A 14,721-nucleotide genomic window follows, 5' to 3' on the forward strand; every position below is an offset into this window, starting at 1 on the left:
TTTCATACTTACCTGATCGATCCCTCCATTAAATGAAACGATCTCTTTTTTTTACACAAAATGCTAACCTCATTTAAAAACCAACAAAAGTGATCGATCTCCCCACATAGAGGATCAATCACCTAAGCATGGGATCGATCAAGAAAGGGATCTATTTTTTTACACAGAAAGCAAAATGAGTTTGAAAACCAATAAAAAGGATTGATCCCCCCACATAGGGGATTGATCACCCAAAGAATGGATCGATCAAGTATACTACTTGATCGATCGAGTAAGGCTTCATTTGCACAAATTTGGGTCTCTTTACAACTGAACCAATCGATCCCTTATGGGAGAGGAGCGATCCCCTAATACCTAAAAAGCCCTAAGGGCTATATTTTTATCTAAAATTTTACAGGTTTGAAGCATTAAATGCAAGGCAATGACTATCAACTCCTTTCTACATATAAATGAAGGCTTTCACCATAAATTAAGAGTAAAAAGAGCTAAGAGAACTTATTGCATCCACCAACCATCTTGTTCAAGCATTCATACTAGTTCAAAAGAGAGAAAAGTGCAAAAAATCCTTCTTGTACCAATTTTTATCTAAATTCCCTTGTCAAAATTATTGTGTACTTCAAGTTAGCAAACACCCAACCTTAGAGAGGTTCTTTAAGTTTGTAAAATACCTCAAAAATTTTGTATTGTGAGATTGTGAGCTTAATGGGGAGGGTAACCCTTAAAAGCTTTTAGTGTTGATTGTGTAAAGCTTTGAAAAGCTAGGTTGTATTTGCTCAACACATAGTAGATTGAACTCCTTGGCAAGTAAGGCTAAGGGAGAGGATGTAGGTGCCTAAAGAAAGGATCGAACCTCTATAAATCTTGTTATCTAATTCTCTATCTCTATATTTTGTTTTCTTTCATTTATTGTGTTCATTTGCTTAGATAAATTACTTTACAAAATTTATGCGTATTAAGTGTTGATTTTTGAAAATTTTATTATCAACCAATTCACCCCCCTCTTGGTTTAATTCAAGTCTTTGAGCTAATAGTCTACTCTAGCATTTAAAAATTGGTTAATTGGTAAAGATACATGTACTTGATGCATTGCCCAAGAAAGAGACCCAAGCCCTAGTAGCCTTGCTAAATTGTGATTTAACATGGATTCTATATCTTGGAACTAAGCCAAATTTTAGGCCACTTTATGATAATGGAACCAACCGGCAAAAAGCATTAAGGTTACAAAGACCAATGCACCAATTATGGTACAATAGAGTTATAATTCACTAGTTATTCAAGATGCTCACCAAATTTTAAAAAAAAAACCAAAGGTTATTTGTATTCCTTGGAAACCCCCGCCCACATCACCATTCAAGATTTCTTGGCCCACTATTGGCCAATCCTCTTGGGCACTAGGTCTAATGTGAGTAGGATCATTGAGCCATGCTTTATAATTGGAAAAATGAGCATCATGGAAATACATGTCGCTCAGCCAAAGAAAGATGATGGAGAGTTGGTCAAAATGGGCACTAAATGTTTTATGAGATATCTCCTCCAAATCATTAGTATAGCTATTGAAATTGTGAGGATTGGCATGTAGGTTCCAAATCTAAATGGTAATATCAAGTCCCTTAGCTATTGTTCTTAAGAAATGACCAGGCCTAGCCCATTCCTCAAAAGAAGTTTTTACGGGATTGCTATCTACCAAAGTTTTGACTTATAGTTTTGACGAATGAATAATCATTGAGTCCTCCTCTTTCCAGACAACACATACAAAGAGACTCGCCAACAGTCAAGTAATTATTGAACTTATGAGAGATGCTTATAATTAGTTTCTTTCTCTTCTCTCTCATCTATCTATTTATTCTTTAGTTATTCATTAGAGCAATTATGATTTGGAAGTCAATCCAAGGCAAGTGTTCAGATCTATTATGATATATCCATGAGGCACTCAATGGACCTTTTTTAATCTTATAAAACATTTTTTGAACTTTACTTGCATTAGTGCAAAAATAATTTTTTTGTGCAACCAATCTATTGTATTCCTATCTTAATTAGAAGTTCCTAGATGGAGTTTTTTTGTCTTGCATAGATAGAACAAACAATATTACTCTATCCTAATTCTTGTGAGCATTCATTAGTAAGGGATATTCTAGTATTGATACTGAGTCATTCGAGGGGTTTTTATTCATTTCAATAGAAGCAGAAAAAATTTATTTTTTATTTTGCTATATCTGTGTATTACTTATCCTTACAAAATATCAGATGAAATAAAATGATTTTAGAAAGGATATAATGAAATTTTTTGATTGGTTTTTCTTAGAGAGAAATGATCTGACCGATGGGTCCAACAAAAATAAACAATTACACAATTAACAATTCCAATTAAATTAATATTTTTTAATATTTAAATATTCAAATTGAATAGAAAATCTAATTTAATAATTTTAATGGTAAAGTAATTTAATTAAATGGATTTAATAGAATAAGAATAGAATTTAATAGTGATAGAATTTTCTAATTTCTAATTAGAATTTCTATTCCAAAAATAAGAAATAAACAGAGAGCTCTTTGTTCTTATTTGAAATGCCTCGTGATTTTTAACCAATTCTGCATTTCAATATAATTACTAGGAGTAAGCGCTATAGCTTGTTTCCAATACCCAACGGCTTGATCGAACCAAGCCTTCACTATATCAGAATCCCCCTATCGAATGGCCTGTTCTCCTCGATCGAAATAAGTGGGTCAATTCCTTCCTTTAGAATCGTAGTTAAGAGTTTCTCACCTCATACGGCTTGGCAGTCAATTCTTTTGGTGTCTTATTTTTTTTTACCCTACTATATATCCAACTGAATGAGATTTCTCATAGATCCTATCAATTTGTCTCAGGTTAACCAAAAAAGGTTAATTACATGAGCTTTAAACTTTAATTTGGATTAAATTAATAATAAGTTTTATCTTTTCTCCCACCTTCAAAAAAATAAAGCATAGGCATTTCAGGACTATTGTCCGTTAGATTTTTTTGAAAGGTAACTATCTCGGTTTCATATCATACATAAATTTATATAGAATCCTTGAAAAAGACTTTTTTCTCATAAAAAAGACTTACTGTCTTTAGGATCTGATGCTACACCGCTGCTCAATAACTTAAGGGATCGACTCTATTACATAAGTTGGTTCCTAATTTTTATCTCATATCAAGACATAAATAAGCTGTTCTTATTTATTGTATCGACACAAAACCTCACTAATTGATCTTTACGGTGCTTCCACTATCAATTAGATCCTTTATACATAGAATAAAGTATCTAAGCATATATATTTCTTCATATTTTGACTTCTATGAAGCTTCTATTTTTTTTCTTTTTTTGTTATAGTTGATGAAAATCATTTTTTGGATGATGCAATATGTAGAAAGCCTATTTTATTTACTAGCATATTTATTTACTAGTGTATTTGTTCTTTTTTTCCTTTTTTTATTTCTATAGTGGAGATAGTCACACGTAATGACAGATCATAGTCATATTACTAAAAGCTTATGTTAAGAATGGGTTTCGTTCTAGTGCTCGAAAATACTATTCTAAAGCTTTTGTATGTTCTCCATTACTTATGTGGATAAGCCTATGTTATAGAGCATATAACTTCGATCATACGAATCAATTTCTAGTCGGATAGCTCCATAATAATTCTGTAAAGCTTCCATATAATTTCTTTTGGATTGAGCCGACATCCATTATGGTCATCATTCAATTCAATGAATTCTCCGTTTTAAAATCATACGTGAGATTTTCACCCTATATGACTCCTCCTTTATGTGTATAATGAGAATAGTCCACGGAATTAAAAAAAAGGTTGAAATATTGTCATTATGAATTGAGTGGGGCTAATGTTTTTACAAGAAATCTCTAGTTCTTGCAAAAAATCTTTTCTTACCATCAAGCGTGTTCGTACTAGATAAATAAAGTAAACTCCAACAATTTTTTTGTTCTCAACACTTCTTTTTTAGGAATTAGTCACTTCAACAATCTTCGATGGTTATATGGGTATCCAAAGTATGAACAAGATGGATGTTTGTTGTCCCAACCATTTCTCTTAGTTTCAATCTGAATAAGGAAAGGGAATCTTTTATAACAATAACAAAGTTTTCGTGTTGTTGATTCCTAGGTGTAGTGCTTCACCTTTATGCCGTCTATTGGTACATGTGTAGTAGGGTTGACCCATAATACAGACCTATAAGTGTAACTTTTCACTCAATACTCGAATCAACAATTGAAGCATTTGAATTGCATTAATCGGGGATACACGACAGAAGGTATTGCTTTATTTATAAACTTTACCTTCAACAAGCATAGATTTCTTTTTCTTCTAATAGTTTTTTTTTTATTCTGAATCATGTGTCTTTTTCCTAAGACTAAAAGTGGTAAAGTAAAATAAAAATATATAATATATACAATAATAATCAAATCACACCATTTCTATAATAAGTAAATGCCCTTTTTTCTCTTGAAGTTGTTAGAATTATTCGTAATAAGATATTGGCTACAATTGAAAAGGTCTTATCAATAAAATTTCCATTTATCTACGATCTAGGCATAGGTAGCAATCCATTCTATAACTCTTTTCATTACCCCTATGTGAGAGAAAAAAAAGATATCACAAACAAAGGAAGCGTATAGTATGAAATAACATAAAAACAGACCCATTCTATAAAAAAAATGATACAGCCTTCTACATTACTTCAATTTTTTTGGCAAGAATCAAGAAAAAAGGAAATATTTGAATCCTATTTGATTTCATCCAAATTTATTAGTATAAGAATAAAATATAAAAAGAAAAAAGAATTATTAAGATTTCATCGAAGTTGAAGAATCAAAAAATTTATCCTATGGATTGGATAGATTAGCAAAATTAGAGAAGTTTTGATTAAATTATGATAAAAAGAGGAAAAATAATTGAATAACCGTTCTATGATGAAATTAAAACAACTACCTTTTTTTGTGTTTTGTGCACGGCAAGTGTACAACATATAATCAAATATAAAAATCCCTTAGAGGATTTATGAATTTGTAATAGATTTACGAAGTAAGAGGTTGTTGTTGAGAGATCTAAAACTAGAAAAAAAATTTAGAATTCTTATAGAAATGAGGAATTAGAGCCTAAAGAGAATTATGAACTAAAAAAATCCATTAAGCATAATCTAAAAAAAAACCAATCAATTGATTTGATTCATTTCAATTCATTGATTTAATCCAGTCTAGTAGAAATATTAGAAAAAAGATGGGAGTGCCTTTTTTGCAAACATGAATAGAAATATATGGTATATGTTTATTGTATTATATTATTTATTTTTAGCAACCCCCTTATAAAAAAGATTTCTTCGAGTTGGGAGGTTAAAGAAAAAGTGTTGAAAAAAGTGATGAAAAGTTTTCTATTTTTATAGCTAGTTTTCTAGTTAGAATTGATATTGTTAGTACCTCTTGAACAATTTAATATAAATAACTCGCCATTTGCTTGGGTTATCGACCATAATAATTATGTAGGAGAGATGGCTGAGTGGTTCAAAGTGTAGCATTGGAACTGTTATGTAGACTTTTGTTTAATGATGGTTCGAAACCCTTTCTTTTCGCACCTTTACCTAATTTGCTAATGTAAATGACTACAATGTATCAAATCAAATAAGAATAGATACTAAAGAATTAGACTTTTTTTTAATATATATTCTCTATTCTCAATTTTTTTTAATATAGAATACGCAAAGTAATGTACAGGGGATGAAAACCTACCTATGGATCTATCATACATGAATAGGAGAAAAATAAAATTTTTGATTCAAATCCCTTTCCTTGTCTTCCTTTACTTAACCTTAACTTAGGTGAAAAAGGAGCAAAACCCTTATTTTGTTATTTTAGTTAGGTTTAAGTTTGATGAGAATAATATTCTACGACAAGCAATTCATTTAGTTTCAAACCAACCCATTTTGTATCTATTATTTGATTGACTAATCCTTTATATTGTAATGTGTAAAAGGTCAAATGCTTTGGTAATTCCTCATGGGTGGATGAATCAAGATAATTTTCAATCAGAGTTCTAGATTTTTATTCATCCCTCGTTGAAATAATATTTTGAGGTTTGTAACGATAACTTGGTATATCTACTGTATGACTATTAACTAAAATATGTCTATGGTTAACTAATTGGTGGGCTTGAAGAATAGTTGAAGCCATACCTAATAAAAAAAAGAAGTTATCTAAATGTTTTTTAAGTAATTGTAGTGAAACCTGACTTGTTGACCTTTTTGCTTTTCTGGCAATACAAACGTATTTAAGTAATTGTCGTTCTGTAAGGCCATAATGAAAACACAAAATTTTTTTTCTTATAAACGAATACGATATTGAGATTTTTTATCAGAGTGCAATCGGTTTCTAAGATCGCTTCTAGCTCTAGGACTTTTACTAGTTAGTCTTGGGAAAGCCCTTATATGGTATATTTTTCTTACTCATAGTTTAATCTCGATCATTTTCATTTTTTGACCCATGGTTTAATCCTGATCATTTTTCTTTTTTTGACTGGTGGTTTAATCCTGGTTGTTTTCATTTTTTGACTTGTGGTTTAATCTGGCTCATTTTTTTTTACTCAAGGCTTAATCAGGATTATTTTCATTTTTTGACTCATTGTTTAATCATAGTCATTTTCATTTTTTGACTCGTGGTCTAATCGTGATCGTTTTTCATTTTTTGACTCATGGTTTAATCCCTATCATTTTTCTTTTTTTGATGGGTAGTTTAATCCCAATCATTTTCATTTTTTGACTTGTCGTTTAATCCTGGTCATTTTCATTTTTTGACTTGTGGTTTAATCTAGGTTGTTTTCATTTTTTGACTCATGATTTAATCCCCGTCATTTTCAATTTTTGACTCACGGTTTAATCACGATCATTTTCATTTTTTTGACTTATGGTTTAATCTCAATCGTTCTTTATTTTTTGACTCGTGTTTTAATCACGATCGTTTTCATTTCTTGACTCATGATTTAAACCCGATTGCATTCATTTTTTGACTCATGGTTTAATCCCAATAATTTTTTTTCCATTTTTTAATCGTTTTCATTTTCTAACTCGTAGCTTAATTCTAGTCATTTTCATTTTCTAACTCGTAGCTTAATTCTAGTCATTTTCATTTTTTGACTCATGGTTTAATCTCGGTTGTTTTTGTTTTCTGACTCATGATTTAATTTTGGTCATTTTCATTTTTTGACTTATGGTTTAATTCTCATTGCTTTTATTCCCTGACTCATGCTTTAATCCTGGTCATTTTCATTTTTTTGATTCGTGATTTAATCCTTGTTGATTTCATTTTCTGACTCGTGATTTAATTTTGGTTGTTTTCATTATCTAAGACATGGTCTAATCCCTCTCATTTTCACTTTTTGACTTATGATTTTCATTTTCTGACTCATGGTTTATTCTCAGCCATTTTCACTTTTTGAGTCATAGTTTAATCTCGATCATTTTCATTTTCTGACCCATGGTTTAATCTTGATCATTTTTCTGGTGGTTTAATCCTGATCGTTTTTATTTTTTGACTTATTGTTTAACCTGGCTCATTTTCATTTTCTGACTCATGGCTTAATCAGGATTATTTTCATTTTTTGACTCATTGTTTAATCATAGTCATTTTCATTTTTTGACTCATGTTCTAATCGTAGTCGTTTTTCATTTTTTGACTTGTGGTTTAATCCCTATCAATTTTCTTTTTTTGATGGGTAGTTTAATCCCAATCATTTTCATTTTTTGACTTGTTATTTAATCTTGCTCATTTTTATTTTCTGACATGTGGTTTAATCTGGGTTCTTTTCATTTTTTGACTCATGGTTTAATCCTCGTCGTTTTCAATTTTTGACTCACGATTTAATCGCGATCAATTTTATTTTTTTGACTTATGGTTCAATCTTGGTCATTCTTCATTTTTTGACTCCTGTTTTAATCACGATCGTTTTCATTTCTTGACTCGAGATTTAAACCCGATCACATTCATTTTTTGACTCATGGTTTAATCTCAATCATTTTTTTTCATTTTTTGATCGTTTTCATTTTCTAACTCGTAGCTTAATTCCAGTCATTTTCATTTCTGACTTATGGTTTAATCCTGTTCATTTTTCTTTTTCTGACTGGTGGTTTAATCTCGATCATTTCCATTTTTTGACTCACGCTTTAATCTTAGTTGTTTCTATTTTCTAGCTCGTACTTTAATCTAGGTCATTTTCTTTTTCTGACTCAATGTTTAATCCCACTTGTTTTTATTTTTTGACTTGTGGTTAAATGTAGGTTGTTTTTAATTTTTTATCTCGTACTTTAATCCCAGTCATTTTCATTTTTTGACTCATGATTCAAACTGATCACATTCATTTTCTAACTCGTGGTTTAGTCCTGATCATTTTTTTTCATTTTTCGATCGTAATCCCACTTGTTTTTGTTTTTTGACTCGTGGTTAAATGTAGGTTGTTTTTAATTTTTTATCTCGTACTTTAATCCCAGTCATTTTCATTTTTTGACTCATGATTCAAACTGATCACATTCATTTTCTAACTCGTGGTTTAGTCCTGATCATTTTTTTTCATTTTTCGATCGTTTTCATTTTCTTACTCGTGGTTTAATCCTAATCGTTTTCATTTTTTGACTCAATGTTTAATCTCGATCATTTTCCTTTTTCTAGCTAGTGGTTTAATCTCTGTCATTTTTATTTTTTGGCTCGTGGTTTAATCCTTATCATTTTCATTTTTTGACTAGTGATTTAATCCTGATCACTTTTTATTTCTGACCCGTGATTTAATCTCAGTCGTTGTTATTTCTTGACTCATGATTTAATCCCGATTGTTTTCATTTCTTAATTGATGATTTAAATCCGATTGTATTCATTTTTTGACTCGTGGTTTTATCCTGGTCGTTTTCATTTTTTGACTCATGGTTTAATCTTGGTTGTTTTCATTTTTTGACTCGTGGTTTAATCTCGATCTTTTTTATTTTCTAACTCGTAGTTTAATACGGGTCGTTTTCATTTTTTGACTCACAGTTTAATCCCGATCATTTTCATTTTTTAACTCGTGATTTAATTTCGGTCATTTTTCATTCTTTGATATGTGATTTAGTTTCGGTGGTTTTGATTTTCTGACTCATGATTTATTCTTGGTAGTTTTCATTTTTTGACATATGATTTAATATTGATCATTTTCATTTCTTTGACTCATGATTTAATGACGATTGTTTTTCATTTTCTGACTTGTGATTTAATCTCGTTCATTTTCATTTTTTGACTCATGGTTTAATCTTGATCATTTTCATTTTTTGACTCGTGATTTAATCTCGGTTGTTTTTGTTTTCTGACTCATGATTTAATTTTGGTCATTTTCATTTTTTGACTTACGGTTTAATTCCATCGCTTTTATTCCCTGACTCATGATTTAATCCTGGTCATTTTCATTTTTTTGATTCGTGATTTAATCATCGTTGTTTTCATTTTCTGACTCATGATTTAATTTTGATTGTTTTCATTATCTAAGACACGGTCTAATCCCTCTCATTTTCATTTTTTGACTTATGATTTTCATTTTCTAACTCGTGGTTTATTCTCAATCACTTTCACTTTCTGACTTATAGTTTAATCTCGATCATTTTCATTTTTTGACTCATGATTTATTCTCAGTCATTTTCACTTTTTGACTCATAGTTTAATCTCGATCATTTTCATTTTTTGACCCATGGTTTTATCCTGATCATTTTTCTGGTGGTTTAATCCTGGTTGTTTTCATTTTTTGACTTATGGTTTAATCTGGCTCATTTTTATTTTCTGACTCATGGCTTAATCAAGATTATTTTCAATTTTTTGACTCATAGTATAATCATAGTCATTTTCATTTTTTGACTCGTGGTCTAATCTTAGCCATTTTTCATTTTTTGACTCATGGTTTAATCCCTATCAGTTCTCTTTTTTTGATGGGTAGTATAATCCCAATCGTTTTTATTCCCTGACTCATGATTTAATCCTGGTCATTTTTATTTTTTGACTTGTGCTTTAATCTGGGTTGTTTTCATTTTTTGACTCATGGTTTAATCCCCGTCATTTTCATTTTTTGACTTATGATTTAATCGCGGTCATTTTCATTTTTTTGACTTGTGGTTTAATCTCAATCATTTTTCATTTTTTGACTCATGTTTTAATCACGATCGTTTTCGTTTCATGACTTGTGATTTAAACTAGATAGCATTCATTTTCTGACTCATGGTTTAATCCCAATCATTTTTCTTTTCCATTTTTTAACCGTTTTCATTTTCTAACTCGTAGCTTAATTCCAGTCATTTTTTATTTTTTGACTCATGGTTTAATCCTGTTCATTTTTCTTTTTCTGACTGGTGGTTTAATCCCGATCATTTCCATTTTTTGACTCACGGTGTAATCTTAGTTGTTTCCATTTTCTGGCTCGTGCTTTAATCTAGGTCATTTTTTTTTTCTGACTTAATGGTTAATCCCACTTGTTTTCATTTTCTGACTCGTGGTTTAATCCAGGTTGTTTTTATTTTTTAACTCGTACTTTAATCCCAGTCATTTTCATTTCTTGACTCATGATTCAAACTAGTCACATTCATTTTCTAACTCGTGGTTTAGTCCCGATCATTTTTTTTCATTTTTTGATCAATTTCATTTTCTAACTCAATGTTTAATCTCAATCTTTTTCCTTTTTCTAGCTAGTGGTTTAATCTCGATTATTTTCATTTTTTGACTCGTGGTTTAATCCTTACCGTTTTCATTTTTTGACTAGTGATGTAGTCTCGATCATTTTTTATTTCTGACTCATGATTTAATCTCAGTCATTGTCATTTCTTGACTCATGATTTAATCTCGATTGTTTTCATTTCCTAACTCGTGATTTAAACCCGATTGTATTCATTTTTTGACTCGGGGTTTAATTCTGGTCATTTTTATTTTTTGACTCATGGTTTAATCTCGATCGTTTTCATTTTTTGACTCGTGGTTTAATCTAGATCTTTTTTATTTTCTAACTCGTAGTTTAATATGGGTCGTTTTCATTTTTTGACTCAGTTTAATCCCGATCATTTTCATTTTTTAACTCATGATTTAAGTTTGGTCATTTTTTGTTCTCTGACATTTGATTTAGTTTCGGTGGTTTTGATTTTTTGACTCATGATTTATTCTCGGTAGTTTTCATTTTTTGACATGTGATTTAATATTGATCATTTTCATTTCTCTGACTCATGATTTAATGACGGTTATTTTTCATTTTCTGACTTGTGATTTAATCTCGATCGTTTTCTTTTTTTGACTCATGTTTTAATCTTGATCACTTTCATTTGTTGACTCATGGTTTAATCTTGGTTGTTTTTGTTTTCTGACTCATGATTTAATTTTGGTCATTTTCATTTTTTGACTTACGGTTTAATTCCCATCGCTTTTATTCCCTGACTCAATGTTTAGTCCTGGTCATTTTCATTTTTCTGATTCATGATTTAATCATCATTGTTTTCATTTTTTGACTCGTGATTTAATTTTGGTTGTTTTAATTATCTAAGACACGGTCCAATCCCTCTCATTTTCAATTTCTGACTTACGTTTTTCATTTTTTGACTCATGATTTATTCTCAGTCATTTTCATTTTCTAACTCATAGTTTAATCTCGATCATTTTCATTTTCTGACCAATGGTTTAATCCTGATCGTTTTTCTTTTTTGGACTTCTGGTTTAATCCTGGTTGTTGTCATTTTTTGACTTGTGGTTTAATTTTGGTTGTTTTTGTTTTCTGACTTATGATTTAATTTTGGTCATTTTCATTTTTTGACTTACGATTTAATTCCCATCGCTTTTATTCCCTGACTCATGATTTAATCTTGGTCATTTTCATTTTTTTGATTCGTGATTTAATCATTGTTGTTTTCATTTTTTGACTCGTGATTTGATTTTGGTTGTTTTCATTATCTAAGACACGGTCTAATCCCTCTCATTTTCAATTTTTGACTTACGTTTTTCATTTTCTGACTCGTAATTTATTCTCAGTCATTTTTATTTTCTGACTCATAGTTTAATCTCGATCATTTTCATTTTCTGACCCATGGTTTAATCCTGATCGTTTTTCTCTTTTTGACTGGTGGTTTAATCCTGATTGTTGTCATTTTTTGACTTGTGGTTTAATCTCGGATGTTTTTGTTTTCTGACTCATGATTTAATTTTTGTCATTTTCATTTTTTGACTTATGATTTAATTCCCATCGCTTTTATTCCCTGACTCATGATTTAATCTTGGTTATTTTCATTTTTTTGATTCATGATTTAATCATCGTTGTTTTCATTTTTTGACTCGTGATTTAATTTTGGTTGTTTTCATTATCTAAGACACGGTCTAATCCCTCTCATTTTCAATTTTTGACTTACGTTTTTCATTTTCTGACTCGTAATTTATTCTCAGTCATTTTCATTTTCTGACTCATAGTTTAATCTCGATCATTTTCATTTTCTGACCCATGGATTAATGCTGATCATTTTTCTTTTTTTGAGTTGTGGTTTAATCCTGATTGTTGTCATTTTTTGACTTGTGGTTTAATCTGGCTCATTTTCATTTTCTAACTCATGGCTTAATCAAGATTATTTTCATTTTTTGACTCATGGTTTAATCATAGTCATTTTTTTTGACTCGTTGTCTAATCATGGTCGTTTTTCATTTTTTTAACTCGTGGTTTAATCCCAATCATTTTTCTTTTTTTGATGGGCAGCTTAATCCCATTCGTTTTCATTTTCTGACTTGTCGTTTAATTCGGTCGTTTTCATTTTCTGACTTATGGTTTAACCTAGGTTGTTTTCATTTTTTGACTCATGATTTAATCCCTGTCGTTTTCATTTTCTAACTCACGATTTAATTGCGATCATTTTCATTTTTTTGACTTATGGTTTAATCTCGGTTGTTCTTCATTTTTTGACTCGTGTTTTAATCACGATCATTTTTGTATCTTGACTCGTGATTTAAACCCGATCGCATTCATTTTCTGACTCATGATTTCATCCTAATCATTTTTCTTTTTCATTTTTTGACTGTTTTCATTTTCTAACTCGTAGCTTAATTCTAGTCATTTTCATTTTCTGACTAATGGTTTAATCATGCTCATTTTTCTTTTTTTGACTGGTGGTTTAATCTCGGTCATTTCCATTTTTTGACTTGTGGTTTAATCTTAGTCGTTTCCATTTTCTGGCTTGTGCTTTAATCTAGGTCATTTTTTTTCTAACTCAATGTTTACTCCCACTTGTTTTCATTTTCTGACTTGTGGTTTAATCCAAGTTGTTTTTCATTTTTTAACTCTTACTTTAATCCCAGTCATTTTCATTTCTTGACTCATGATTCAAACTGGTCACATTCATTTTCTAACTCGTGGTTTAGTCTCGATCATTTTTTTTTTCATTTTTTGATCATTTTCATTTTTTGACTCATGGTTTAATCCCAATCGTTTTCATTTTCTAACTCAATGTTTAATCTCGATCATTTTTCTTTTTCTAGCTAGTGGTTTAATCTCGGTCATTTTTTTTTCATTTTTTGATCATTTTCATTTTTTGACTCATGGTTTAATCCCAATCGTTTTCATTTTCTGACTCAATGTTTAATCTCGATCATTTTTCTTTTTCTAGCTAGTGGTTTAATCTCGGTCATTTTCATTTTTTGAGTTGTGGTTTAATCCTTATCATTTTCATTTTTTGACTAGTGATTTAATCCTGGTCATTTTTTATTTTTGACTCGTGATTTAATCTCAGTCGTTGTCATTTCTTGACTCATGATTTAATCCTGATTGTTTCCATTTCTTAACTCATGATTTAAACCCAATTGTATTTATTTTTTGACTTGTAGTTTAATCTTGGTCGTTTTTATTTTTTGACTCATGGTTTAATCTCGGTCATTTTCATTTTCTGACTCGTGGTTTAATCTCGATCATTTTCATTTTTTGACTTGTGGTTTAATCCTTATCGTTTTCATTTTTTTACTAGTGATTTAATCCTGGTCACTTTTTATTTCTAACTCATAATTTAATCTCAGTCGTTGTCATTTCTTGACTCATGATTTAATCCTGATTGTTTTCATTTCTTAACTCGTGATTTAAACCCGATTATATTCATTTTTTGACTCGTGGTTTAATCCTGGTCGTTTTCATTTTTTGACCCAAGGTTTCATCTCGGTCGTTTTCATTTTCTGACTCGCGGTTTAATCTCGATCTTTTTTGTTTTCTAACTCATAGTTTAATACGAGTCATTTTCATTTTTTGACTCACAGTTTAATTCCAGTCATTTTCATTTTTTAACTCGTGATTTAATTTTGATCATTTTTCATTCTCTGACATGTGATTTAGCTTCGGTGGTTTTGATTTTCTGACTCATGATTTATTCTCAGTAGTTTTCATTTTTTGACATGTGATTTAATATTGATCATTTTCATTTTTTCGACTCATAATTTAATGACGGTTGTTTTTCATTTTTTGACTTGTGATTTAATCTCGATCGTTTTCATTTTTTGACTCACGGTTTAATCCTGATCAATTTAATTTTTTGACTTGTGGTTTAATCTCGATTGCCTTTGTTTTCTAACTCATGATTTAATTTTGGTCTTTTTCATTTTTTGACTTACGATTTAATTCCTATCGCTTTTATTCCCTGACTCATGATTTAATCCTGGTCATTTTCATTTTTCTGATTCCTGATTT

The 14,721-nt window shown here is 30.0% G+C and overlaps 1 protein-coding gene across 1 annotated transcript; it reads right to left on the minus strand.

The window, feature by feature from the left end:
• Nucleotides 1–3,790: 3,790 nt before the first annotated feature.
• Nucleotides 3,791–4,200, minus strand: LOC149513633 (uncharacterized). The gene is given in 3 exon segments (XM_089747717.1): nt 3,791–4,084; nt 4,087–4,155; nt 4,158–4,200. Coding segments are annotated over 3 exon segments (204 nt in total). The 3' UTR covers nt 3,791–3,992.
• Nucleotides 4,201–14,721: the final 10,521 nt, after the last annotated feature.

The sequence above is a fragment of the Durio zibethinus genome, chromosome 18 (assembly GCF_047325235.1).
Source record: "Durio zibethinus cultivar Kanyao isolate XHJ-2024 chromosome 18, ASM4732523v1, whole genome shotgun sequence".
Taxonomy (NCBI): domain Eukaryota; kingdom Viridiplantae; phylum Streptophyta; class Magnoliopsida; order Malvales; family Malvaceae; genus Durio; species Durio zibethinus.